Consider the following 26,269-nt stretch of genomic DNA (forward strand, 5'->3'; position numbering starts at 1 on the left):
TTTTTTGGGGGGTATTTTTCTTAAAACTGCATAGTTGGTTCAAGGCTTGTAAGCAAGAATTTTACTGTAAGGTCTACAACACCTGTTGTATTCGGCGCATGTGACACTTTTTTTTTGTTGATTTGAAGATTGTGAACAGTACACACATCTGGCAATGGTGAAACTGTAAATAAATGTGTGTGGGGGGGGTTACATGAGGGGGTGGTTACGCAACTCTGACAATAAACAAAATACAGTGTTCTCACCACATTTTGGGCCACGGGTGGTTTTATTTGGCCACCCAAGTTTGCTTAGCCCTGCTCCAAAAAAACTTTATTTTTATGTTTTATTGTTGGATATAAAAGACTAAAAACACCAGAAAATCAGCACCAAGTGATTTTAATTTAAGAAATATGTTCCCAATGTCATGACGTTGCCCTCTTTGGGTACAGCGAGCACCATCCCCCGCTCTCTGCTTCTACAACCAGACTGCTGTGGTCAGAGTGACGTCGTAAATTCCTAGGGAAGACCCTGCCTCATGGCCACACAGTATAGAGATAGTGTGAAGTTTCATAGAGAACAAAGGAATTTCTTCCACCTCATAGAACTTGAGGTCCGAACAACGTTAAAGTCCAGGAGAAGGTATAAAAGATCGGTGAAGAATCCAGCTACGAACTGGTCCGTTTGTTACAACTTGGGGAAGCTCATGGGAGACGGTGCGGCCACATTAACATAACGCTGTTTATATGACAGCCTCAGATATGAGGTTTACATCTAATTGTTGTATACGATGAATGAGTGAGGATGATACTGTTTGTAAAATTGTGTCATGTGATTTTGGACTGTTTAATGAAGGAAACTCCAATTCCCTTTTGAGTTGAACTAAATCAGAGGACCGCCCATGAGCCCAGTTAGGGTCAGGCATCCTGGGACAGCCCCTTTTCTGCAACTCCTGAATAAAACCCCAATTTTGAGAAATTCTCAGTAGACCATGTTTCTCTCAATCACGGGAGGACAAAGGTTGCAGACCATTGTTGAATCTTTTAACCATACCACATGGTTAAACTCTTAGACTATCGATACCGACAGAATAAGAACGACTCTTTGATATTAATTACTAGTCTGCAGCTAGGAATTCGGTATCATTGAACGCGAAGAACGACAACCACCGAAACATCCATTCTACAACAACATGAATGAATGTCACTCTGAACTATCCACTATAACCACGACAGAGAGAGAGAGACGGACAATTCTACAAAATAAACAAACTTTTCAACAGCGATCAAGACGACACGAGCGTGAAAATATATTTTTTGATTGCAATTGTTCCCGAATGAGTGAGTGTTCATGTGTAAAGCATTAGCATTTCAATTGTTATAATTATCACTTTGTAGTGACTTCTTAGTCGACCCCCACTTCCCCTTTTGTCTAACAAGCCGCCATGCCGGTTTAGCCCACTAGGGCACATTCTACCTATCATGTCTTGTAACCATATTTACTTTGTTTGTTTTGTTTATGCATTTCTGTGAATTACTTAGTTAGTAATAAATAAATGATTTAAGACAATTGATGTATGGATGACTCATAGTGAAGACTGGGTTCGTGCAGATAACCAACCGTTTAGAATGAGACTAACGTGAGGTAAAGTAAATAATTCATTAATCAGAAGACTATTGAAAAGTTATTTTAGGAAATGATAACTTTGTAATCTGAATATTTTCCTTGGTGCCCCGACTTCCTAGTTAGTTACATGATTAATCAGTTTAATCGCGTAATACTAATTACAGAGAATCTTCGATAAAAACTAAGTCTTCAATTTACTGATCGTAAAGACACGACACCAAGTATTCCCACACATAATAGAGAGATGTGTGATATTAAACAAATGTAAGCAAGGTTTGAAAATATTATGTTTTAGTCAAACATTATATATTTTTGGGCTTCTTGTGGTCAATTTGCAGTCTACAAATGATTTGTAATTATGTTCCGGTCCCCCAACCATCTGTACAAGTAAAAAAAATCAGCCTGCGACTGACTCTGGTTGATTATCCCTGCAACAGGGTGTCCAATCAAAAACACATATTTTACCAATAGGTAAATAAATATGCTCCTTATGTAGATATTTTTATAAGAAAACCAATGGTCCAAACCTCATGTCTCCATCATAATCTGTCCAAAAGTAATTCAAGTTTTTACCCTTCTAGGAGGGATATTACATCTGCACTATTCCGAACCACAGCGATAAGGGGAAGATAAATAATTCCACAAATGCAATGAACCATTGAGGAATTGTCACATTAACACATTTAGAATAAAGGAATGAAAGGAGGAGAAAGACACAGAGAATAAATAGAGTGACGGTATTATAACGGAGAAGAAAGAAAAAGGGGAAAAGAAGTGGGGAGGAGGACTTTGTCGGCTATGATGATTTGAAATGTCACTAAAAGAGCACCATTAATGTTACAAGGGAAATAAAAACATTTGTGACCTCTTCCTGTGTGTGTAAACTCTGTTTTATTACCATCTATAAATGTTTTTATAAACTCATTACCAAGGGGGGACAAGGAGGATAATTTGTACATTTGAACACCAGACGGAACAAGGAATGCTTCCTTTACTTTATCTTTGTATTTCTAATCAATTCTCTACAGACCAGAAAATCCATTGAGCAAAACCCAGCTACACTCAAGGATACTAACTAGACTCAAGGGTCGCATCCCAAATGCCACCCTGTTCCCTATATAGTGCACTACTTTTGACCAGGGCCCATAGCGCTTAGTGCACTACTCTTAGAAAAAAGGATTCCAAAACCTTTTTTTCGGCTGTCCCCATAGGAAAACCCTTTTGGGTTCGATGTAGAACCCTCTGTAGAAAGGGTTCTACATACAACCCAAAAGGTTTATACCTGGAACCAAAAGGGTTCTGCCTGCTACCAAAAAGGGTTCTTCAAAGGGTTATTCTATTGGAACACCCAAAGAACCCTTTAAAGTTCTAGATAGCACCTTTTTTAAAGAGTGTATATAGGGTATAGGGTGCCATTTGGGACAAATGCTAGCTGCTAGAGCAACCTTCCCAGACAGCCTCTGAAGAACCCAATAACACAATGTGCCCTTTTTTTTAGCAATCATTAGGTTGTCAAGTTTTATTACACACAAGCACCTGAAGGTCGGTCAATTTGCTGTGACCATTACCTGTACTGGTTAAGTGTTTGTTTAATGGTACACCAGAGGATTGCGTGTGACATATGAAATACAGATGGAAGGTGTCACGTCTTCCGCTGAAGTTGGTCCCTCTCCGTGTTCGGGCGGCGTTCGGCAGTCAAAGTCACCAGTTTTCTCGCCGACACCGATCCACTTGTCATTTTCCATTTGTTTTGTCTTATTGTACACACCTGGTTTCCATTCCCATAATTATATGTTCCTTATTTAACCCTCTGGTTCCCCCATGGTTTTGTGCGTGTTTGTCATTTGTAAGTTAGTCCGTATTTGTGAGCTTGATTATTTTCCTTCTTGGAATATTTGTTGTTTTGAGTAAATTTACGTGAATCACTCATCTCTGTGTCCTTCGCCTGACTCCGCCTTACCTGCTGCACCTCGGCGCCTTACAGAAGGCCTGTGGGGATTGGCAATGGCATCCTTCATTCAACACAACTCACGCGTCTCCTCAGTCTTCGCTCGGATAGATCACATCTCCTCGCTCTCTCTTCCAACTTCCTCTGGTTCTGCAGTGTCATAATCCCACGTCTCCTCTGGGACCTCCATCCCATATTAAAAGTGGAAATGTATTCGCTTCCATTGTAATTAAGCGCCTGGAGGCACAGGCGCTTGATCTCGGCTGGATCTGAGCGCCTCGGTTTTCTTTTATTTACTTGCCTCATTTATCCGAGGGGACAGAGAGAGAGAGGCAGAGCTATCGGTTATGTTTATCTTAAACCTTTTTGGGGGAGTCTTTGCATGTCATTTGCTTAAAAACACAATGGTGGGGGGGGGGGGGGTAGGATATGAGGCAATGAGGAAAGTGGTTGAGACTACATAGTAATGCATACTGTATGAGAGAGGATATTGTTTCTTATAGTTTTCTTCCTCATGCATGTTTTAAATGAGAGGCCATGAGAAAATACACAAACCTTGAAGGGTGGAGGGATGGAGGCATGCTTTGTTTGCTAGGATCTGTCTGGAATTCAACAGCTCTAGGCATTGCGAAACCTCCAATGAGTATAAAGCGGTGACTTGTCTTGTTGATGTTGCATGGAGGTGGAGAAATTGCTTTCTTCAGGGACAATAAAACATCTGGCCTGGATTCCCGTAAAATCAAATCAAATTAAACTGTATTTGTCAAATGCAACAGGTGTAACCCTAACCCTAACTCTACCGTGAAATTATTACTGATGAGCCCTTAACCAACAATGCGGAGTTTTAAAAAAGTAAGAAAAATATGCTAAATAAATGAAATAAAAAATAGTAACACAATAAAATAACAATAACGAGGCTATATACAATGGGTACCGGTACCGAGTCAATGTGCAGGGGTACGGGTTAGTCGAGGCAATTGAGGTAATATGTACATGTATGTAGGGATAAATTGACTACACATAGATAATAAACAGAGAGTAGCAGCATATGTGAAGGAATGTGAATGTACTGTGAGTGTGTGTGTATGTGTGTGTGTGTGTGTGTGTGTGTGTGTGTGTGCGCGCGCGCGGCGTCAATATGCATAAATGTGTGAGTGTGTGTGTGTGTGCCGTCAATATGCATGCATGTGTGTGTTTGGCATCAATATACAAGTGTGTGTGTGTGTGTGTGTGTGTGTGTGTGTGTGTGTGTGTGTGTGTGTGTGTGTGTGTGTGTGTGTGTGTGTGTGTGCGTGTGTGTGTGAATGTGTGTGTGTGTGTGTGTGTGTTGGAGTGTAATATGTGTGTATAATAAGTGTGGTATGTGTGAGTGTGCGGGTAGAGTCCAGTGAGTATACATCAAGCCTGTGCAAGAGAGTCAGTACAAAAAATGAGAATAAAATAAGGGCGTCAATGTAAATAGTATCCATTCGAATTAACTGTTGGCTTGGGGGTAGAACAAAACTACCCAGTAAAAGTGTGTGTCTGCGTAGTGTGGGAATCGGTTCAAGGACAAGGCAGCGTTTGAAGTATCCATGGCTCAGATGAAACTGACACAGAAGCCTGAGATCCACCAACAGTGTCCAAGCATCCTACACATGTGAGGTTCACATGACGACCAGAGTCTAGGGTGTGTCAGTGTGTTTGTGAATCAGGAGTTGGCTAAACCAGATTCAGACACAGACAGTCACCACCCCTAGCCAGGTCCCAGAACTGTTTGTGCTGTCTTGCCAACTTCTATGGTTATTGTCGGCAAGACAGCACAAACAGATCTGGGACCAGGCTAAATGACCCCTGCTCTAGTCAATAGGAGACATTCCAATACGGCTAGGGATCATGGTGTACCATAGCTATGACACTCAGCACATGACCACAACCGTAACCAAAACCATTGCTTGTTTATTTTACTCACAAAAAGAATGTTCATTATTTATAGGCGGGTTGGCGGACAATGTCACAAAACTGATGCACACGCATCGATGTGGCAGGAAGCAGTGCTTTGTTATGGTTCTCAACGGTCATATATCTAGCAACAGTTACACGAAGCTGCCATGTGGGGAATCGTAGGCGGTTCGTTTCAGCTAGTTGCATCTTGTTCTTGATACCATGTCTTGTTTTGAGGTGTTTTCACTTATTTCATGTTAATGCTAACATGGCTCAAATTCATTAGCTAGCTAACCAATAACTGTAACGATGTATTTAAGAGACCTCATTATGCTAATTTATTTTTGCTTTCAATAAACATTTGGAGACTAAATATTTTACGAGGCAAGTCTTACTTCAATGAAGGCCTAGGAACAGTTGGTTAACTGCCTTGTTCACAGCAGTCCTTGTCAGATCAGGGATTTGATCTTGCAACCTTCCGGTTACTAGTCCAACACTCTAACCACTAGGCTACCTGCCACCCAACAATACAGCTGAAGTCGGAAGTTTACATACACCTTAGCCAAATACATTTAAACACAGTTTTTCACTATTCCTGTCATTTAATCCGAGTAAAAATTCCCCGTCTTAGGTCAGTTAGGACCACAACTTTATTTTAAGAATGTGAAATGTCAGAATAATAGTAGAGAGAATGATTTATTTCAGCTTTTATTTCTTTCATCACATTCCCAGTGGGTCAGAAGTTTACATACACTCAATATTTGGTAGCATTGCCAAATTGTTTAACTTGGGTCAAACGTTTCGGGTAGCCTTCCACAAGCTTCCCACAATGAGTTGGGTGAATTTTGGCCCATTCCTCCTGACAGAGCTGGTGTAACTGAGTCAGGTTTGTAGGCCTCCTTGTTCGCACACGCTCTTTCAATTCTGCCCACACATTTTCTACAGGATTGAGATCAGGGCTTTGTGATGGACACTCCAATACCTTGACATTGTTGTCCTTATGCCATTTTGCAACATCTTTGGAAGTATGCTTGGGGGTCATTGTCCATTTGGAAGACCCATTTGCGACCAAGCTTTAACTTCCTGACTGATGTCAAGAGATGTTGCTTCAATATATCGACAATGTTCCTACTCATGATGCCATCTATTTTGTGAAGTGCACCAGTCCCTCCTGCTGCAAAGCAACCCCATAACATGATGCTGCCACCACCGTGCTTCACGGTTGGGATGGTGTTCTTCTGCTTGCAAGCATCTCCCTTTTTCCTCCAAACATAACAATGGTCATTATGGCCAAACAGTTATATTTTTGTTTCATCAGCCAGAGGACATTTCTCCAAAAAGTACAATCTTTGTGCCCATGTGTAGTTGCAAACCGTAATCTGTCTTTTTTTGTCGGTTTTGTACCTGTTTCCTCCAGCATCATTACAAGGTCCTTTGCTGTTGTTCTGGAATTGATTTGCACTTTTCACACCAAAGTACTTCATCTCTAGGAGACAGAGAGGTATGACGGCAGCATGATCCCATGGTGTTTATACTTGCGTACTATTGTTTGTACAAATAAACGTGGTACCTTCAGGCATTTGGAAATTGCTCCCAAGGATGAACCAGACTTGTGGAGGTCTACAATTTGTTTTCTGGGGTCTTGGCTGATTTCCATTTTCCCATGATGTCAAGCAAAGAGGCACTAAGTTTGAAGGTAGACCTTGAAATACATCCACAGGTACACCTCCAATTGACTCAAATGATGTCAATTAGCTTATCAGAAGCTTCTAAAGTCATGTCATCATTTTCAGGAATTTTCCAAGCTGTTTAAAGTCACAGTCAACTTAGTGTATGTAAACTTCTGACCCACTGGAATTGTGATACAGTGAGTAATAATTTAAATAATCTGTCTGAAAACACGTGTTGGAGAAATTACTTGTGTCATGCACTAAGTAGATGTCCTAACCGACTTGCCAAAACAATAGTTTGTTAAGAAGATATTTGTGGAGTGCTTGAAAAACTAGATTTAATGACTCCACCCTAAGTGTATGTAAACTTCAGACTTCAACTGTAGTTTACATGTTGTCAACAATCTAAGCCAACCCAGTCTGTTTAGCCCCATTGTTTCATACAACCAACTCGTCTATATACAACTGAGTGTGAGTAAAGTCAAAAACATTTGGTTCCTTATACGCAATTCAAATCACTAAAGTGGATGTGGTGCTGGTACTTGTGAAAGCAATTGTAACAATAACAGAAGAAGTAGTTGTAATAGAATGTACATTACAGTTGAATGGGTTAGGGGGAGTGCAGCGACATTGGTAGAGGTGCCTTCAGCTGCCGTCATAGTGTGCAGCAGCATGTGTTGTTACTGTTAAAATACTGAACTAAATCCAAGGTTCATTGAACCAGAATCTTATCAACACAGGGCAACATCAAAGAATGGTATGCAACAATGAAACAAAATGGAGACAGATGGTTATCACCAACTATGTTCAACCAGTCCTTCACTATTCACACGCAAGTACTCCAGGGAGGTCTCTCCATGTTGGTGAACTTCAGGGGATCTCAGAGAAGCATGGAAGGTGAGGGGGGTTTCAGAATGTGTGATTGCTTTGGTGGGATTAGCCAGATGTGTTGCCAACTGCACACTGTATGTCAGTGTGAAAACAGATAAAAATGCATTTCCCATCTCTCATGTAATATGACCCACATCACAGTAATAAATAGATAAGCTATTTCAAGTATTTTGCTCTATGCGATCTGATCCAAAACACAGCTTAACGGTAAAACCAGACGATTTACATTTTCCATTGACGTTTATAGCCTATGTCTGAATACTTTAATGTAACATTTCACGAGTAGACAATAAATCATTTATAAACATAATGCATATATCATACCCATTGCAAAATACATTTCTCACCTTTTCTGGCCATGATGAGTTCATATTCCCGAAGTAGCCATAGAAGAAATTACCATGCACATCTCTAATTTAATTGGCCTATTAGATAGGCTATTACAATTTCAAGCTTTTGCTCAATGCATCTGAAAGGGAGCGCGGCAGTTGACCTTTTGCATTGAAGTGTGTAGGCTATCACTGTAAGTGATATAGTTATGTTATAGTTATATGATTTTGCAGCATAGGTTAGGGAAAAAGTAAATGCTAAAAATTATTGAATTCAAACAATCTGTTTACAGGTCCACAGCAACTTGTAATTGTTTTTGTATTTCAGAAACGGTATGATAGGCTAAAACAATTGTCACTGCAAAAGAAAACATTAGTTATAATGCTCGTTCACGTGTATTTATAACAGGAAACATTTATATATTTAACATTTATAACGGAAAACATGTGTAAGTATGCCGTGCGCTAAGTTTATACATCTCTACAGTTTTGTGTGTCTCTATATACAGCGCATTCAGAAAGTATTTAAACCCCTTGACTTTTTCCACTTTGTTACGTTACAGCTTTATTCTAAAATTGTCACGGGTGTCGAAAGAAGAGGACCAAGGTGTAGCGTGGTGAAAATGACGCCGAACAAAACAATAAACACTACAAGAACAAACCTTGAAGCTAAAGGCTATGTGCCCTAAACAAAGTCACCTTCCCACAAAGAAAGGAGAGAAAAAGGGCTACCTACAGTGCCTTGCGAAAGTATTCGGCCCCCTTGAACTTTGCGACCTTTTGCCACATTTCAGGCTTCAAACATAAAGATATAAAACTGTATTTTTTTGTGAAGAATCAACAACAAGTGGGACACAATCATGAAGTGGAACGACATTTATTGGATATTTCAAACTTTTTTAACAAAGCAAAAACTGAAAAATTGGGCGTGACAGTCCTAGACAGGCTTTAACCAGCTTTGCTAGGGCGAGTAAAATGGTCAGAGTGAGATTGTCTCTCATTTGTCCTGGAAGTAGCCAACGTTAGCTTGGGTGCTTGACTGCCATTATGAGGTCAGAACTCTCGGCGAGAGTGAGCTCTGAACGCTCCGAGAGCAAAACGCTCTGAATACACAAATGGACAATCTGACAACGTTCTGAATTTACAAACGCCCAGAGTGTGCACCCTAGCACTCCAGATTGAATTTACGAACACACCCAAGATGTAGCTACAAACAAAACTAAGTTAAATGGTTCCCGTCTGCCGGGAAGCATTCATATATGTATACGGGTAAGAGTCTAGCTACATTTTCAAATATAAATTTAGAATTTTGTCAGAAAGTAGTTTTTATTGCAAGTTAAAGCATACTGTTAGTTACAGTGGCTTGCAAATGTTAGCTTGATAGCTCACTAGCTAACGTTACATTTATGATCTTTGTAGTAATATTATTAAAATCAGAAACCCATTTGCATTGCTAGTTATAGCCTAATGTTAGCTAGCTACAATTGAACCTAGTTTGTAAGCTTTAGCTACCTGCAGATTCATAATACAGCTATGACAATGTTTGTATTGGAAGCAGTATGAGAACGGATTACGCTGGTTCATTGTTAAGATAGCTACCTACATGCCTAAACAAGACTCCACTTCGGCCGGATTATTACGACCCATCAAATTAGCCAGGTGTGTCTGGGGGTGATAACGGCCATCTATTGCATTTCATGACACAAGGGTTTTTCAAAACTATGAAATAACACACATGTAATCATGTAGTAACCAAAAAAGTGTTAAACAAATCAAAATATATTTTTCAAAGTAGCCACCCTTTGCCTTGATGACAGCTTTTTGCACACTCGTGGCATTCTCTTGACCAGCTTCATGAGGTAATCACCTGGAACGCACTTCAATTAATAGGTGTGCCTTGTTAAAAGTTCATTTGTGGAATTTCTTCCTTCTTAAAGTGTTTGAGCCAATCAGTTGTGTTGTGACAAGGTAGGGGTGGTTTGGTAAAAGACCAAGTCCTTATTATGGCAAGAACAGTTCAAATAAGCAAAGACAAACGACAGACTTTAAGACATGAAGGTCAGTAAATCTGGAAAATTCAAGAACTTTGAATGTTTCTTCAAGTGCAGTTGCAAAAACCATTAAGCGCAGTTGCAAAAACCATTAAGCGATATGATGAAACTGTATCTAATGTGGACAGCCACAGGAAAGGAAGACCTAGAGTTACCTCGGCTGCAGAGGATAAGTTAATTAGAGTTAACTGCACCTCAGATTGCAGCCCAAATAAATGCTTCACCGAGCTAACAGACACATCTCAACATCAACAGTTCAGCGGAGACTGTGTGAATCAGGCCTTCATGGTCGAATTGCTGCAAAAAAACACTACTAAAGGACAACAATAAGAAAATTACACTTGTTTGGGCCAAGAAACACGAGCAATGGACATTAGACCAATGGAAATCTGTCCTGTGGTCTGATGAGTTCAAATTAGATTTTTGGTTCCAACCACTGTGTCTTTGTGAGACGCAGAGTAGTTAAACAGATGATCTCCGCATGTGTGGTTCCCACCGTGAAGCATGGAGGAGGAGGTGTGATGGGGGGTGCTTTGCTGGTGACACAGTCTATGATTTATTTAGAATTCAAGGCACACATAACCAGCATGGCTACCACAGCATTCTGCAGTGATACGCCATCCCATCTGGTTTGCTATTTGACCAAGAGGGAGAGTTATGGAGTCCTGCATCAGATGACCTGGCCTCCACAATCACCCGACCTCAACCCAATTGAGATGGTTTGGGATGAGTTGGACCACAGAGTGAAGGAAAAGCATCCAACAAGTGCTCAGCATATGTGGAACTCCTTCAAGAATGTTGGAAAAGCATTCCTCATGAAGTTGGTTGTGGATTGATGGCAGCATTTGCGCAAAACTGAAAGCGCGAACCACTGCTTTTAATCATGGCAAGGTGACTGGAAACATGACCGAATACAAACAGTGTAGTTATTCCCTCCACAAGGCAACCAAACAAGCTAACCGTCAGTAACGAGACAAAGTAGAGTCGCATTTCAACGGCTCAGACACGAGACGTACAGTTGAAGTCGGAAGTTTACATACACTTAGGTTGGAGTCATTAAAACTCGTTTTTCAACCACTCTACAAATATTTCATTTATAATTCACTGTATCACAATTCCAGTGGGTCAGAATTTATATACACAAAGTTGACTGTGCCTTTAAACAGCTTGGAAAATTCCAGAAAATTATGCCATGGCTTTAGAAACTTCTGATAGGCTAATTGATATCATTTGAGTCAATTGGAGGTGTACCTGTGGATGTATTTCACCTTCTTCACCACGCTGTCTGTATGGGTGGACCATTTCAGTTTGTCCGTGATGTGTACCCCGAGGAACTTAAAACTTTCCACCTTCTCCACTACTGACCCGTCAATGTGGATAGGGGGGTGCTCCCTCTGCTGTTTCCTGAAGTCCACGATCATCTCCTTTGTTTTGTTGACATTGAGTGTGAGGTTATTTTCCTGACACCACACTCTGAGGGCCCTCACCTCCTCCCTGTAGGCCATCTCATCGTTGTTGGCAATCAAGCCTACCACTGTAGTGTCGTCTGCAAACTTGATGATTGAGTTGGAGGCGTGCATGGCGATGTAGTCATGGGTGAACAGAGAGTACAGGAGAGGGCTGAGAACGCACTCTTGTGGGGCCCCAGTGTTAAGGATCAGCAGGGTGGAGATGTTGATTCCCTACCCTCACCACCTGGGGGGGCACGTCAGAAAGTCCAGGACCCAGTTCCACAGGGCGGGGTCGAGACCCAGGGTCTCAAGCTTAATGACAAGTTTGGAGGTTACTATGGTGTTAAATGCTGAGCTGTAATCGATGAACAGCATTCTCACCTAGGTATTCCTCTTGTCCAGATGGGTTAGGTCAGTGTGCATAGCGATTGCGTCGTCTGTGGACCTATTGGGGCGGTAAGCAAATTGGAGTGGGTCTAGCGTATCAGGTAGGGTGGAGGTGATATGATCCTTGACTCGTCTCTCAAAGCACATCATGATGACGGAGGTGAGTGCTACGGGATAGTCGTTTAGCTCAGTTACCTTAGCTTTCTTAGGAACAGGAACAATGGTGACCCTCTTGAAGCATGTTGGAACAGCAGACTGGGATAGGGATTGATTCAATATGTCCGTAAACACTCCAGCCAGCTGGTCTGTGCATGCTCTGAGGACGTGGCTAGGAATGCCGTCTGGGCCTGCAATGTTTTACTCACGTTGGCTGCGGGGAAGGAGAGCCCACAGATTTTGGTAGAGGGCCGTGTCAGTGGCACTGTATTGTCCTCAAAGCGAGCAAATAAGTTGTTTAGTTTGTCTGGGAGCAAGACATCGGTGTCTGCGACGGGGCTGGTTTACTTTATCTATTTATAAATGATATAAATAGAAACTAGAATACATTTTACAACATTCCCTATCTTGAATGGTATAGTGTACTTATAGTTTATTTCTTTATCAATTGGTGTATTTGATTGTTTTCCTGTTTTTTACTACAATCCCTACCATGGATATTATTGGGTGTTCCATTCATCTCCTCTATGTGAACTTTGTATTATTTAGAATAGCCATCGAGTAGCCTTGGTGTCTCGGAACAGTTGGTTATCAATGTACAGAATTTTGCTCTGTTCTGCAATTTACTTCGGAAAATGTTAATTCATGCATATTTTCAGCTCGTACAACGTTGTGTACTACTCCCTTCACAGAACAGCGCAAACTGGCCCTAACCAGAATAGAATGAGGAGTGGGAGGCCCCGGTGCACAACTGAGTAAGAGGACAAGTACATTAGAGTGCCTAGTTTGAGAAACAGACGCCTCACAAGTCCTCAACTGGCAGCTTCATTAAATAGTACCCGCAAAACACCAGTCTCAACGTCAACAGTGAAGAGGCAACTCCGGGATGATGGCTTTCTAGGCAGAGTTCCTCTGTCCAGTGTCTGTGTTCTTTTGCTCATCTAAATCTTTTATTTTTATTGGCCAGTCTGAGATATGGCTTTTTCTTTGCAACTCTGCCTAGAAGGCCATTATCCCGGAGTCACCTCTTCACTGTTGACGTTGAGACTGGTGTTTAGCTGGTACTATTTAATGAAGCTGCCAGTTGAGGACTTGCGAGGCATCTGTTTCTCAAACTAGACACTAATGTACATGTCCTCTGGCTCATTGTGCACTGGGGCATCCCACTCCTCTTTCTATTCTGGTTAGAGATATTTTGCGCTGTTCTGTGAAGGGAGTAGTACACAGCGTTGTACCAGATCTTCAGTTTCTTGGCAATTTCTCGCATGGAAAAGCGTTAATATCTCAGAAGAAGAACAGACTGACGAGTTTCAGAAGAAAGTACTTTGTTTCTGGCCATTTTGAGCCTGTAATCGAACCCACAAATGCTGATGCTCCAGATACTCAACTAGTCTAAAGGAGGACAATTGTATTTCTTCTTAAATCAGAACAACAGTTTTCAGCTGTGCTTACATCATTGCGAAAGGGTTTTCTAATTATCAATTAGCCTTTTAAAATGAAAGGGATTAACTAGCATAACGTGCCATTGGAACACAGGAGTGATGGTTGCTGATAATGGGCCTCTGTACACCTATGTAGATATTCCATAAAAAAATCAGCCATTTCCAGGTACAATAGTCAACGTCTACACTGTATTTCTGATAAATTTGATGTTATTTTAATGGACAAAAAAATCTTTCAAAAACAACATTCCTAAGTGACACCAAACTTTTGAACGGTAGTGTACATATTCTTATCCCATCCCCTTACATTGTGTGTATAGGTAGTCATGTGAATTTGTTAAATTACTTGTTAAATATTACTGCACTGTCGACTTGAAGCACAAGCATTTCACTACACTCGCATTAACATCTGCTAACCATGTGTATGTGACCAATACAATTTGATTTGAAAAGACTCAGGAAGAGTCTTTTCAGAGATGGCTCATGCTGATATTTAGTGTAAAATGTAAGGTAATAAATCAGGGACCCAGGAGATTGAGAGAGACAGGGAAGGTGGAAGAGAGTGTGGAGAGGTGGAGAGAGAGAGAAGGGGAGGCATGAGAGAGCAAAGGGAGTGCAATGGAGAATGCAGTGAGCATAGCTGTACAGTATGTGTTCGAGAGTACTCACTGCAGGCTGTCCCAGGCAGTAGCCATAGCTGGCATGCGTGGGGTGGTGGTGGTGGGCCGGGTAGTGCAGGCTGGCACGGGGGTAGGAGACGGTGTGGCCACTCCAGGCCTCCTGAACACCGCTGGTCCACTGGGAGCTGAAGCCTGCTGGGCTCATGGCCGTCTTACTGCTGTGGTATCCTCTCACTGCTGCACTGGGCTGAGGGAGGACGGGGGGACAAATGTTACCGCTCAAAAATAAGATAAGAAATGCCATTTAGCATTTTTATCCAAAGGGAGTTACAGTTGTGAGTGCATACGTTTTCATATGGATGGCCCCAGTGGGAACTAGACTCACCATCCTGGCGTTGCAAGCGTCATGATCTACCAAATAAGTTACAGGTTAGCCTTTCTCTCCCTGCAAGCCCTCACAACCGGTTGCCCACACATTTACCTGAAACCATAGCAGAAGGGGCGGGGGGAGGCTGTTGATGAAAGATCTCCATTCTGGGGATTCTGGACTGTTCTCACTTTCTTTTCTCTCACTCCCATTCGCTCCTGAGCAGCTGTCGAGAAACCCCCACTCCAAAGCCACCAGTCACGGTCTAGATGTGTTCTTGCTAGAAATGTGCCGATGGGTTTGATAAGATGCTTGGATTAGAGTCTGGCAGTGTGCAGCCCGTTTGGCATGATGTGTGGGTATTAGCAGGGCACAGGAGCTACTGTGGTAAATCTTGCTGACAGGCAAAGCTTACACTGCTTTAAGAGGAATGCCTGTAGCATGCTATGACTACTGGAGCAAGGAGAACTTTGGAACTACAGAGGCTGGTCTTTGACGTACATCTCTCTGAGAGAGATGGAATGACACAATTAGAGATGGAAAGAGTGATAAAGAAAATAAAAGACTGACAGAGAACAATATCTGTGAATTATGATGACGTCCCACAACTCAATCAATTTACTACAGGCATTTTGATCCAAATTCCACTCTGCTGTCATGTCTACAGATTACGCTTGTGAAATATGACAACCAAATATGAAGAGCCATATTTTAGTTTAGTGTAATGCGAAGTAAAGCCACCTCAGATGAATTGCAACTATACATCACGGCCAAACATTAACAGTCTTGTTTATGCGTATGTTAGATTTTCACAGGGGTCAGGGGTCGCCTCACTGGGGGGAGACTCTAGAGAGAGCGATGGATGCAATCTGGCCACACAGCTGTGTTCCCAAACCCCTTCAGCCTAATGTGCTGGATCGCAGAGGAGACCGGTGGGAAAAAGGTCAGAGTTCACCTAAATAAATAGGATCCGAAGCGACAGGTTTACGGTGTGTGCTAATAAAAGGCAGGTGGAGACGGTTCCCCCCCGAAAGCAGGATAAATGCATTTCTACTGTGTCAGTCTATAAAGTGCCCTTATGGCTTCACGAAAACACATAGAAATACTGTAGAGGGAGTGTTCGTCAATGAGTCAATACTTGCTCTGTGTGGGCAGGAGATAGCATTGAAGCATGCATCAATGGCGAGAACTAATGTGCAGGATCCAGAGCAGCCATGGCTATTATACAGCCCTAATCGGAAGAGTAGCATTAAGAGCAGACCAACGCTTCCATTCCTTCATCGCAATGTCCGATACTTTCAGGGAAGTATTCACCAGTTCGTAGAGTTCAAATGCCGCCTACGGCTAAGCAACCATGTTCATTTGTGCTTATAAATGAGGACTATTCAGGCAGACTTTCAGAGAAAAAGGGCATATAGTTTTCCCATTCAGAGGTATTTCTGCAGGCCAATAACACTCCGGGGAGAGATATGTTTAGTATGTTTCCTACACATGAGTTATTCAGGACTACAGAGTCATTGGCATGCAGCTGAAGCTCCTACGGGCACAGGGATATTCAGCCACATCATTCGGGGAAGGGGGCTGTTTCTTAAAACACGAAGGGGAGATCTGAGGGTCCTGACAGTCCTAGACTGGAATGTGTGATTGTTCCCCAGACTCTGGCTTCGTGACACAGGTTTCAGCAGCTCGTCAGAGCCTTACACACCGCGCATATTTCTCAATTTTATATGAGGGCCAATCGGCTCTGGTTACACAAGTCTTTTCCTGTTCTGAGGGGGATGTTTTACTTGCGGATGAACAGATGTGCATGCACTCAGATGTGTGAACGTAGAACTTCTAGATTGATACAAATCGGCATAGTTTGGGGACAAGGGTGCTGCGATTTTTTTCTGACTAGGGGGATATAGAAAAAAATAATGGCCGCACTGAAGTCATCTATATCGGTTAGCTAATACAGGACTAGTAAAGGCCCAGTGCACTACTTTTGTGAAATACATTTTACTAAATGTATTTGAGTGTTTACCTACATTTGTAACTTGAGTCTGATAATTATCTGTACAAAACAGTTCATCTGTGGAATAAAAAAAAAATACTTGCTTGTGTCACGCTGTATAATGATAGGAGACAGGCGCAGGAATACGTAAAAAGGGTTTTTTATTTTCTCCACCCAAACAAAAGAGCGAGGTGCAAACCTCTAAATAATACACAGGACGAGACCCGTAAAACAAGTGGACAATAATACGTAGCATGGAAGCCGATACAACAGCATGGGTACTCACAGGACCAACGGACATGGTAACAATAACTGACGAGGACAAAGGGGAACAGAGGGGACATATAAAACATACTAATCAGGGGGAATGGGAACCAGGTGTGCGTAATGAGTCAAAACAGCCCGGGGTTGGTGGTAATGAATCCAGTTCAGAAGGCCGGTGACGTAGACCTCCGGAGGTGGTGAACGGAATGAGCAGCAGTACCGGGGGGGTCCATGACATCTTGATATATGTTTTCCAGTTTCTTGAAATATTCTTTTTTTTTTCCCCCTGTTTTTTCCCCCCAATGTCGTGGTGTCCAAATGGTAGTTACAGTCAGTCTTGTCTCATCGCTGTAACTCCCGTATGGACTCGGGAGACGCGAAGGTCGAGAGCCGTGCGTCCCCCGAAACTACCAAGCAGCACTGCTTCTTGACACAATGCCCACTTTACCCGGAAGCCAGTAGTGTCGGAGGAAACACCGTGCACCTGGCGACCGTGTTAGCGTGCATTGCGCCCGGCACGCCACAGGAGTCGCTAGTGCACGATGGGACATGGACATCCCTGCCGGTCAAACTCTCCCCTACCCCAGACAACGCTGGGCCAATTGTGCATTGCCACATGGGTCTCCCGGTCGCGGCAGAGCCTGGACTCGAACCCAGAATCTCTAGTGGCACAGCTACAACTGCAATGTATAAGTGCCTTATACCACTGCGCCACTCGGGAGGCCCTAAATGCAACTTATTGCTATCTGAAAACTGAAATGGTCTACTCACTCTTTATCCATTTTAGTTGACGCTATTATCCAGAGCAACTTACAGCAGTGAGTGTATACATTTTCATACTTGTCCCCCGTGGCAATCAAACCCACAATCCTAGCATTGCAAGAGCCATGCTCTACCAACTGAGCCACATCATCACAAACCATTGACAGTGCCTTCGGAAAATATTCAGACACCTTGACTTTTTCCACATTTTGTTACGTTACAGCCTTATTCTAAAATGGATTAAAAATAAATAAATCCTCAGCAATCTACATAAAATACCCAATAATGACAAAGCGAAAACAGGTTTTTAGAAATGTTTGCAAATCTATAAAAACTAAATAAATAACAGAAATACCTTATCTACATAAGTATTCAGACCCTTTATTATGAGATTCGAAATTGAGCTCAGGTTCTTCCTGTTTCCATTGATCATCCTTGAGATGTTTCTACAACTTGATTGAAGTCCACCTGTGTTAAATTCAATTGATTGGACATGATTTGGAAAGGTACACATCTGTCTATATAAGGTCCCACAGTTGACAGTGCATGTCAGAGCAAAAACCAAGCCATGAGGTCAAAGGAATTGTCAGTAGAGCTCCGAGACCCATACTTATGTAAATAAAATATTTCATTTGTTTTTTCCTTTTAATGAATTAGCAAAAATGTCTAAAAACATGTTTTTGCTTTGTCCATATGGGATATTGTGTGTAGTTTGATGAGGTAAAAAAGAATAAAGCTGTAACGTAACAAAAGGTACTGTATGCCTCAATGTACAAACCTAGATGACCTAGCCTACATACAATACGGTAATGTACATTTACATTAACTGGTTTGTAAGGATGGTAAATTAATACTTTGTTTCCCATGTTATTTGATCAAGAAAAATATTGCTACAGGCGTCAATATCGGTCCACTCATACTAGTAAAGGCCCAGTGCAGTACTTTTATTTTATTTTTTTCTGAATGATTTTTCAGGGTGTGCTTCAGCACCCCTACTTCCCCCAGCTATGCAAATCGGGTACCAGGCTCTTTAAATGCATATCCATCTTAAGCCATTCAAGCCTCTAACTTTAAACATGGTACGTCCACTTTAAGCCATCTCAAACAATACAATAGAAGGTCTATAACAGCAGCTTGGACTCATATTTATTCCCGAAAGTCCCCTTTTATATCACAATGCGTTACGCAAACAGAGGGATGTGCATTATCTACTTGGTACAAGATATTTATTCAGTCTGAGGGAGAATAACAACGTAATGATTTATATTCAACATATAGTGTTATCTGTACCATTTGACCCCCCCCACCCCAAAAAAGTCCCATAAAGTCCCATAAGTCAGGGGGGGGGGGATAAATGCCTCACCTTCAATAATGAGTAAGTGAGTTGCCACTACATTAATACATTGAAAAGTTAAGGAACCAAAGCACATCTCACAGTGACTGCATCCCAAACGGCACCATATCCTCTTCAGGGCTTTAGCCCATAGAGCTATAGTCAAAAGTAGTTCACCATAAGGAATAATCTGCCATTTGGGAAGCATCCAGTGTCTCTCAGAATACCATTTTTAATGTGTGAGGCTGCTCTCTTCCTTTCCGCCCTCTCTTCCCCTCGGTAAAACTGTGTGAGGAAGGAAGGGTGCCCAGGACAGACGTGTGGAATACAGAGCTCATTTGTGCTCCCTGTAAACATGAACAAGGCCCCTTTATGTATTACGTAGTTGATAGACCGACGTACTATAAAAGTACCAAACATCTTTTGAGAGCAGTGGGAGTCCACTAAAAGACAGTAATCAGCTCTCAACGTGAATATAAACTCCGGAACTCTTGGGTTAATCTCACCATGTGGTTCCCCCTCAGAAGAATACGATCTGACAAAACGATTCCTCGGCTTTCCAGGAAATATATGGGACCATGAAATCCCCGGCACGAACTGAAAACAACCTCTTCTGAAGTGGTGTGAAAACCAACTATAGCCAATTACAGACATGTCCGATGGCTTTTGTATTGAGGTGACTTAACAGAAATAAAACTGTGTGAAATCCTGCAGTGGCATGGTATCCCTGCGCAATTATCGACTTTCTCGTCAGATGCGTCTAACAACCTGAAGCTACAACCCTTTTTTACCCCCACAAGTTATCTAACAGTCTCTTTCTTTTTTTTCTAGGGATGTCAGGATGCATGCCGAACATAATTACAGTAGATAGAAGAAAACAATCCCTGTTGTTCCCTGCTATCTGCCTACATCCTTGGGGCTGTGTTGATGTTAGGTCCATTTGGTCTGCAAGGAGAGCTGTCTCCAGCTGTCATTTTTTATTCCAGGTCGGTGTGTCTGGGAGGCTTGTTGGGGGGGGGGGGGGGGGGTCAGTGACTTCCTATTGACAGTCAGATCCCAGACAGCGATGCCCTAGCTATAAGCTTCCTGTCTGCCTTGTTTGGCTTTGGCTCTCCATCGAAGGAGCAGAGGTCCCACCTCAAAGAACTGTTCCTTCCCTTTTCTCCCTTACGAAAAAAAAAAAAGATTCCAGCCAGAGTGCAGTACGACTGCACTATGCAGCAAATACTGTGTCCAAAATACCACAGTCGACTTCAGTTACCGCACTTTTACTGCAGTTTCAAAACTGCCACCTTTGTTTGTAAAGGCTCCATTGTGCTGTCTCCTGTAAAGTCGAGACTTAATGGATTTTCCAACATTTACGTTGACATAGAAACCACCAGTACACGGATGTAAACATCACATCACTTGTGAGGTCTCATTTGAAACCGATAAAAAAGAGCAGTTTCAGGGTGAGAGACTCCAACCAACACAAAAGTCATCCCAGGTAGTATTAGGTTTAGGATATTGTCTTCCAGAGAAACCTCCACACCTCTTTATGAAAGAGATCCACCCTACCTGCGTTGCATGAATGTACTCTCCATCGCGTACCGTCCCTACACAAGTCACTTTGCAACATGCCGCCTCGTTTTTCTGTCAGTACCTCTGTCAGAACTCACCACATGAGGTTGGGTGGGGAGGGAAACGCTACTGGTTCCATGGGTCATTGCCCCCCTCGTCCCTCACCAACCGAGGCAGAGGACTGCATGGGTTCACAATTCTTTCTGGGCTGTTTCTCTACAGAGGACAGAGTGAGAACTTACCCTCGGGCCTACTGTAACTCTATCTAGAGCAGGGGGCTGAAAGGGGCCAACTTCCTCTCTCTCTCTCTCTCTTAACCTGCTTCTTTTCATGGTCAAAACACTTGAAGATCCGAGACAGTGGCTGGCTGGAGACATGCTGGAGGAGTGTAACCAAGGCAACCAGGTCCATTGAATTCCACCGTGCAAAAATACTGCGCACTATAGGGAAATAATGCACGCTCGAGAATGCGCTTCAAGCTAATCAGAAACGAGTATTCAACAATGCCATGGTTTAAACAACTAAAAACTTACCAGTTTTGCAGTGTGCCAATATCTTCAAGAATTTGACACAGATAGAAATTTGACACATAGAACACTACGCATTGTTTATTCCAGTTCGACGAGACCACAATTACATCTTCTGTAAACAGATCTCTGACACTGGACAGTGGTGTGAAGCCCTCAGAAGTTTTGATAAGGTGATTTACTGGGTTGTCTCTGACCTGAGAAACTCTCTGGTGAACCAAGACGCGCCATTCTACAAAGGAGCCCCCGAACCTGACACGTCTGAGTCTTATCCATCCTCTCCAAATATTTTCCTTGGCCCTGACACATGTTTATGCACTGATGAACCTGGGGCCGGGGGGGGGGGGGGGGGGTTGGGTACCGCTGTGAAGCCGGATATGAAGCCCCCTGCATCCTGGACTTCTTCTCTTCTGGGATGTGACTAACTGACTCGTCTACAGTTGTTACCACAGGCTCCTAGGCTGCGTCCCAAATGACTCCGCATTCCATACATAGTGCACTACTATGGGCCCTGGTCAAAAGAAACACACTATACAGGCAATAGGGTGCCATTTGGGACCCACCTCCAGTCTCAAGGGCTGCTCTGCTTGGCCTTGTGATAACTAACCCATCTCCAGCACTCCTGGAGCTCCCTTCAGTGACCCATGTTTGGGTACGTTGAGAAAAGAAGCAGTGGTCCACCCCCCACTGGAGAAAAGACTAAAACATTTACAAAAAGGTACTTCAGGAACCAGGGCAGACTGAGGCTATGACCATATACAGTCATTGGAGTGGCAAAACAATAACGTACTGCTTTCTTATGAGGAATGGGAGCGGTAAAGCAATGCAAGAATGCAAAAGTCTGCTAATCTACCCAGCGACAAGGTTCATTATGACATAAGTACACGCCTCTGACACTTCACACCGGAGAACAGGCAGCGCTGTCTGAAAGCCGAAATGCCATGCCGTAACCGGTTAACAGAGGTACCGAACACCCAAACGCTGTGTTGAGTGCCTGTTAATGCCAGTAGGCTAGCTATGATTATAGCAGTTATCCACTGGTTCACCCACACTGTGTCTAAGTGGCTCACACCTACACAGGAATGCTCTGACACCAGACCCAGCCCGCTCACTCTTTTTCTCTCTGCATATCTCTCTGTATGTTTCTCTCTTTCCTCTCCTCGTCTATCTATCTCCCTGTCTCTCGCTCTCTATATTCTCTCTCTCCTTCTCTGTCTCTTAATTTGCCCCCCCCCCCTATCCTGCTCTTCATCACCCTCCCTCCCACTCCTTCCAATCCCTCCCTCCCATCCTCCTTTCTCTCCCTCAGTCAGGAGATGATGGATGCATGTGATTGCCCGAGGCCCCTCAGTAGAGGAGAGTAAATCCCCGGTGACACACAGAGGGGCATCCCATTAGAACAACACCTGTGCACTGGCAGGTACAGTCTCAGGTGTCCATTAAGTGATGCAGCATGCTCAGTAGTCTGTACTCAAAGTGCTGGGGAGGAGTAACATACAGACGGGCTTTAATTACATCGAAGCAATTACACCTCTGCCCAAAACCTGTGGAAATGAACCAGTCAATCTGTGTGCTTAGCTTAATTTCCAAAAGTACCTCAATGACTGCTTCAATATATTTTTGGGGTGAAAACATTACCATACAGTAACTACACTGAGTGTACAAAACATTAAGAAAACCTGCTTTTCCATGACATGCATGCAGGTGAATGCTATGATCCCCGTATTGATGTCACTAGTTAAATCCACTTCAAATCGGTGTAGCTGAAGGGGGAGGAGACAGGTTATGGGGAGGTATTAAAAGTCCCTGGAGTCTTGCGTCTGTTAGAAGGAGGGTGAAACAGCTGCCCCTCTCCCAGTGTAGTGAGGTGACATAGTGTGTTCTGTGACAGTGTCTGTCAGATATGGCTCCGAGCCACTGCCTGTTCACCCCACTATCATCCAGAAGGCGAGGTCAGTACAGGTGCATCAAAGCTGGGACCAAGAGACTGAAAAACAACTTCTATCTCAAGGCCATCAGACTGTTAAACAGCCACCACTAACATTGAGTGGCTGCTGCCAACATACTGACTCATCTCCAACCACTTAATTGATGTAAAAATGTATCACTAGCCACTTTAAACAATGCCACTTAATATAATGTTTACGTACCCTACATTACTCATCTCATATGTACGGTGGGGCAAAAAAGTATTTAGTCAGCCACCAATTGTGCAAGTTTTCCCACTTAAAAAGATGAGAGAGGCCTGAAATTTTCATAATTGATACACTTCAACTATGAGAGACAAAATGAGGTAGAAAATCCAGAAAATCACATTGTAGGATTTTTTATGAATTTATTTGCAAATTATGGTGGAAAATAAGTCTCAAATCTCAATACTTTGTTATATACCCTTTGTTGGCAATGACAGAGGTCAAACGTTTTCTGTAAGTCTTCACAAGGTTTTCACACACCGTTGCTGGTATTTTGGCCCATTCCTCCATGCAGATCTCCTCTAGAGCAGTGATGTTTTGGGGCTGTTGCTGGGTAACACGGACTTTCAACTCCCTCCAAAGATTTTCTATGGGGTTGAGATCTGGAGACTGGATAGGCCACTCCAGGACTTGAAATGCTTCTTACGAAGCCACTACTTCGCTGCCCGGGTGGTGTGTTTGGGATCATTGTCATGCTGAAAGACCCAGCCACGTTTCATCTTCAATGCCCTTGCTGATGGAAGGAGGTTTTCACTCAAAATCTCACGATACATGGCCCCATTCATTCTTTCCTTTACACGGATCAGTCGTCCTGTTCCCTTTGCAGAAAAACAGCCCCAAAGCATCATGTTTCCACCCCCATGCTTTTTTTTTGGATGCAACTCAGCATTCTTTGTCCTCCAAACACGAAGAGTTGAGTTTTTACCAAAAAGTTATATTTTGGTTTCATCTGACCATATGACATTCTCCCAATCTTCTTCTGGATCATCCAAATGCTCTCTAGCAAACTTCAGACGGGCTTGGACATGTACTGGCTTAAGCAGGGGGACACGTCTGGCATTTGAGTCCCTGGCGGCGTAGTGTGTTACTGATGGTAGGCTTTGTTGCTTTAGTCCCAGCTCTCTGCAGGTCATTCACTAGGTCCCCCCGTGTGGTTCTGTGATTTTTGCTCACCGTTCTTGTGATCATTTTGACCCCACGGGGTGAGAGCTTGCGTGGAGCCCCAGATCGAGGGGGATTATCAGTGGTCTTGTATGTCTTCCATTTCCTAATAATTGCTCCCACAGTTGATTTCTTCAAACCAAGCTGCTTACCTATTGCAGATTCAGTCTTCCCAGCCTGGTGCAGGTCTACAATTTTGTTTCTGGTGTCCTTTGACAGCTCTTTGGTCTTGGCCATAGTGGAGTTTGGAGTGTGACTGTTTGAGGTTGTGGACAGGTGTCTTTTATACTGATAACAAGTTCAAATAGGTGCCATTAATACAGGTAACGAGTGGAGGACAGAGGAGCCTCTTAAAGAAGAAGTTACAGGTCTGTGAGAATGTAATGTGTAATACATGTATCACTAGCCACTTTAAACAATGCCACTTTTATATGTTTACATACCCTACATTACTCATCTCATATGTATATACTGTACTCTATACCATCTACTGCATCTTGCCTATGCCGTTCTGTACCATCACTCATTCATATATTTGTATGTACATATTCTTCATCCCTTTACACTTGTGTGTATAAGGTAGTAGTTGTGGAATTGTTAGGTTAGATTGATCGTTGGTTATTACTACACTGTCGGAACTAGAAGAACAAGCATTTCCATCTGCTAACTATGTGTATGTGACAAATACAATTTGAATTGATTTGTTTGCTATTAGTTTAAGCAGACTGTTTGTCTATTGTTGTGATCTAGATGAAGATCAGATCAAATTGTATGACCAATTTATGCAGAAATCCAGGTATTTCCAAAGGGTTCACATACTTTTTCTTGACACTGTATATAGGGTGCCTTTCGGGACGCACCCTGAGAGACTGAGAAGGTTGTCCTGCAGTGTCCTTGGGTCTGCTGCCTGCGTTCCCTAGCTACAGATGGGCGAGGGTGCAGCGGGTGCTGCAGCACCTTTCTGAATGACGTGCACTTGGACTCCAGATGCCTTGCTGCTATCTCTGGGGCCAGATACCCTTCAACACCAAACTTTTGCTGCACTGTACCTTCAAAACTCACATCTGTGTGCACACACATTGGTCCTAAACGTCACAACAAAATGAACTCTCTCCAAAAGCCTGCAGTTTTCCCTCAGCCTGTAAATATTCTCTCTCTCTCTCTCTCTCTCTCTCTCTCTCTCTCTCTCTCTCTCTCTCTCTCTCTCTCTCTCTCTCTCTCTCTCTCTCTCTCTCTCTCTCTCTCTCTCTCTCTCTCTCTCTCTCTCTCTCTCTCTCTCTCTCTCTCTCTCTCTCTCTCTCTCTCTCTCTCTCTCTCTCTCTCTCTCTCTCTCTCTCTCTCTCTCTCTCTCTCTCTCTCTCTCTCTCTCTCTCTCTCTCTCTCTCTCTCTCTCTCTCTCTCTCTCTCTCTCTCTCTCTCTCTCTCTCTCTCTCTCTCTCTCTCTCTCTCTCTCTCTCTCTCTCTCTCTCTAATTGGAGCAAAAGAAAACAAACCAAGTCGGAATGAAGTTGGCGAAATACTGCCGTCAAAAACAGTTCTTGATAAAATTATATTTTCTCAACACCGTCTCCACGAGATGTTGGGCTTAGTTGCAGCTGTGAGTTTCTCATATACGGCTTGGATCCAGAATGATCCATCATCATCATTGAACCGCTTGTAGGAATTGTTGTACACAACCGTCAAGGTTCCATGAGGCGCTCTTCCATAGAACCTTTCCCTGTCTGAATATAGCCCTCGTAATTGCTTAACCATGCTTGCATTATTTCTCATTCTCCTGAGGAAGGTGCTGTTCAATTTTGAGCAAGACAACTATTTTGCAATTTCACTTCACTGAATTAAGGAACGACTCAAATGGT

General features: G+C 42.9%; 1 protein-coding gene and 1 long non-coding RNA gene across 5 annotated transcripts in view; one reads left to right on the forward strand and one right to left on the reverse strand.

The window, feature by feature from the left end:
- Positions 1 to 26,269, reverse strand: part of LOC110488444 (RNA-binding motif, single-stranded-interacting protein 3) — a 350,151-nt gene that overhangs the window by 241,961 nt on the left and 81,921 nt on the right. For all 3 annotated transcript variants that reach the window (XM_036970692.2, XM_036970690.2, XM_090228213.1), the window contains exon 3: positions 14,523 to 14,720. In XM_036970692.2, the coding sequence (XP_036826587.1) occupies positions 14,523 to 14,720 (198 nt within the window). The remainder of the gene's footprint in view (positions 1 to 14,522; positions 14,721 to 26,269) is intronic.
- LOC149970294 (uncharacterized) overlaps positions 1 to 26,269 on the forward strand; it is a 138,272-nt gene that overhangs the window by 7,850 nt on the left and 104,153 nt on the right. The gene's annotated exons all lie outside the window — the stretch shown is intronic.

This window comes from Oncorhynchus mykiss, chromosome 30 (assembly GCF_057628025.1).
Source record: "Oncorhynchus mykiss isolate SJ-2025 chromosome 30, ASM5762802v1, whole genome shotgun sequence".
Taxonomy (NCBI): Eukaryota; Metazoa; Chordata; class Actinopteri; order Salmoniformes; family Salmonidae; genus Oncorhynchus; species Oncorhynchus mykiss.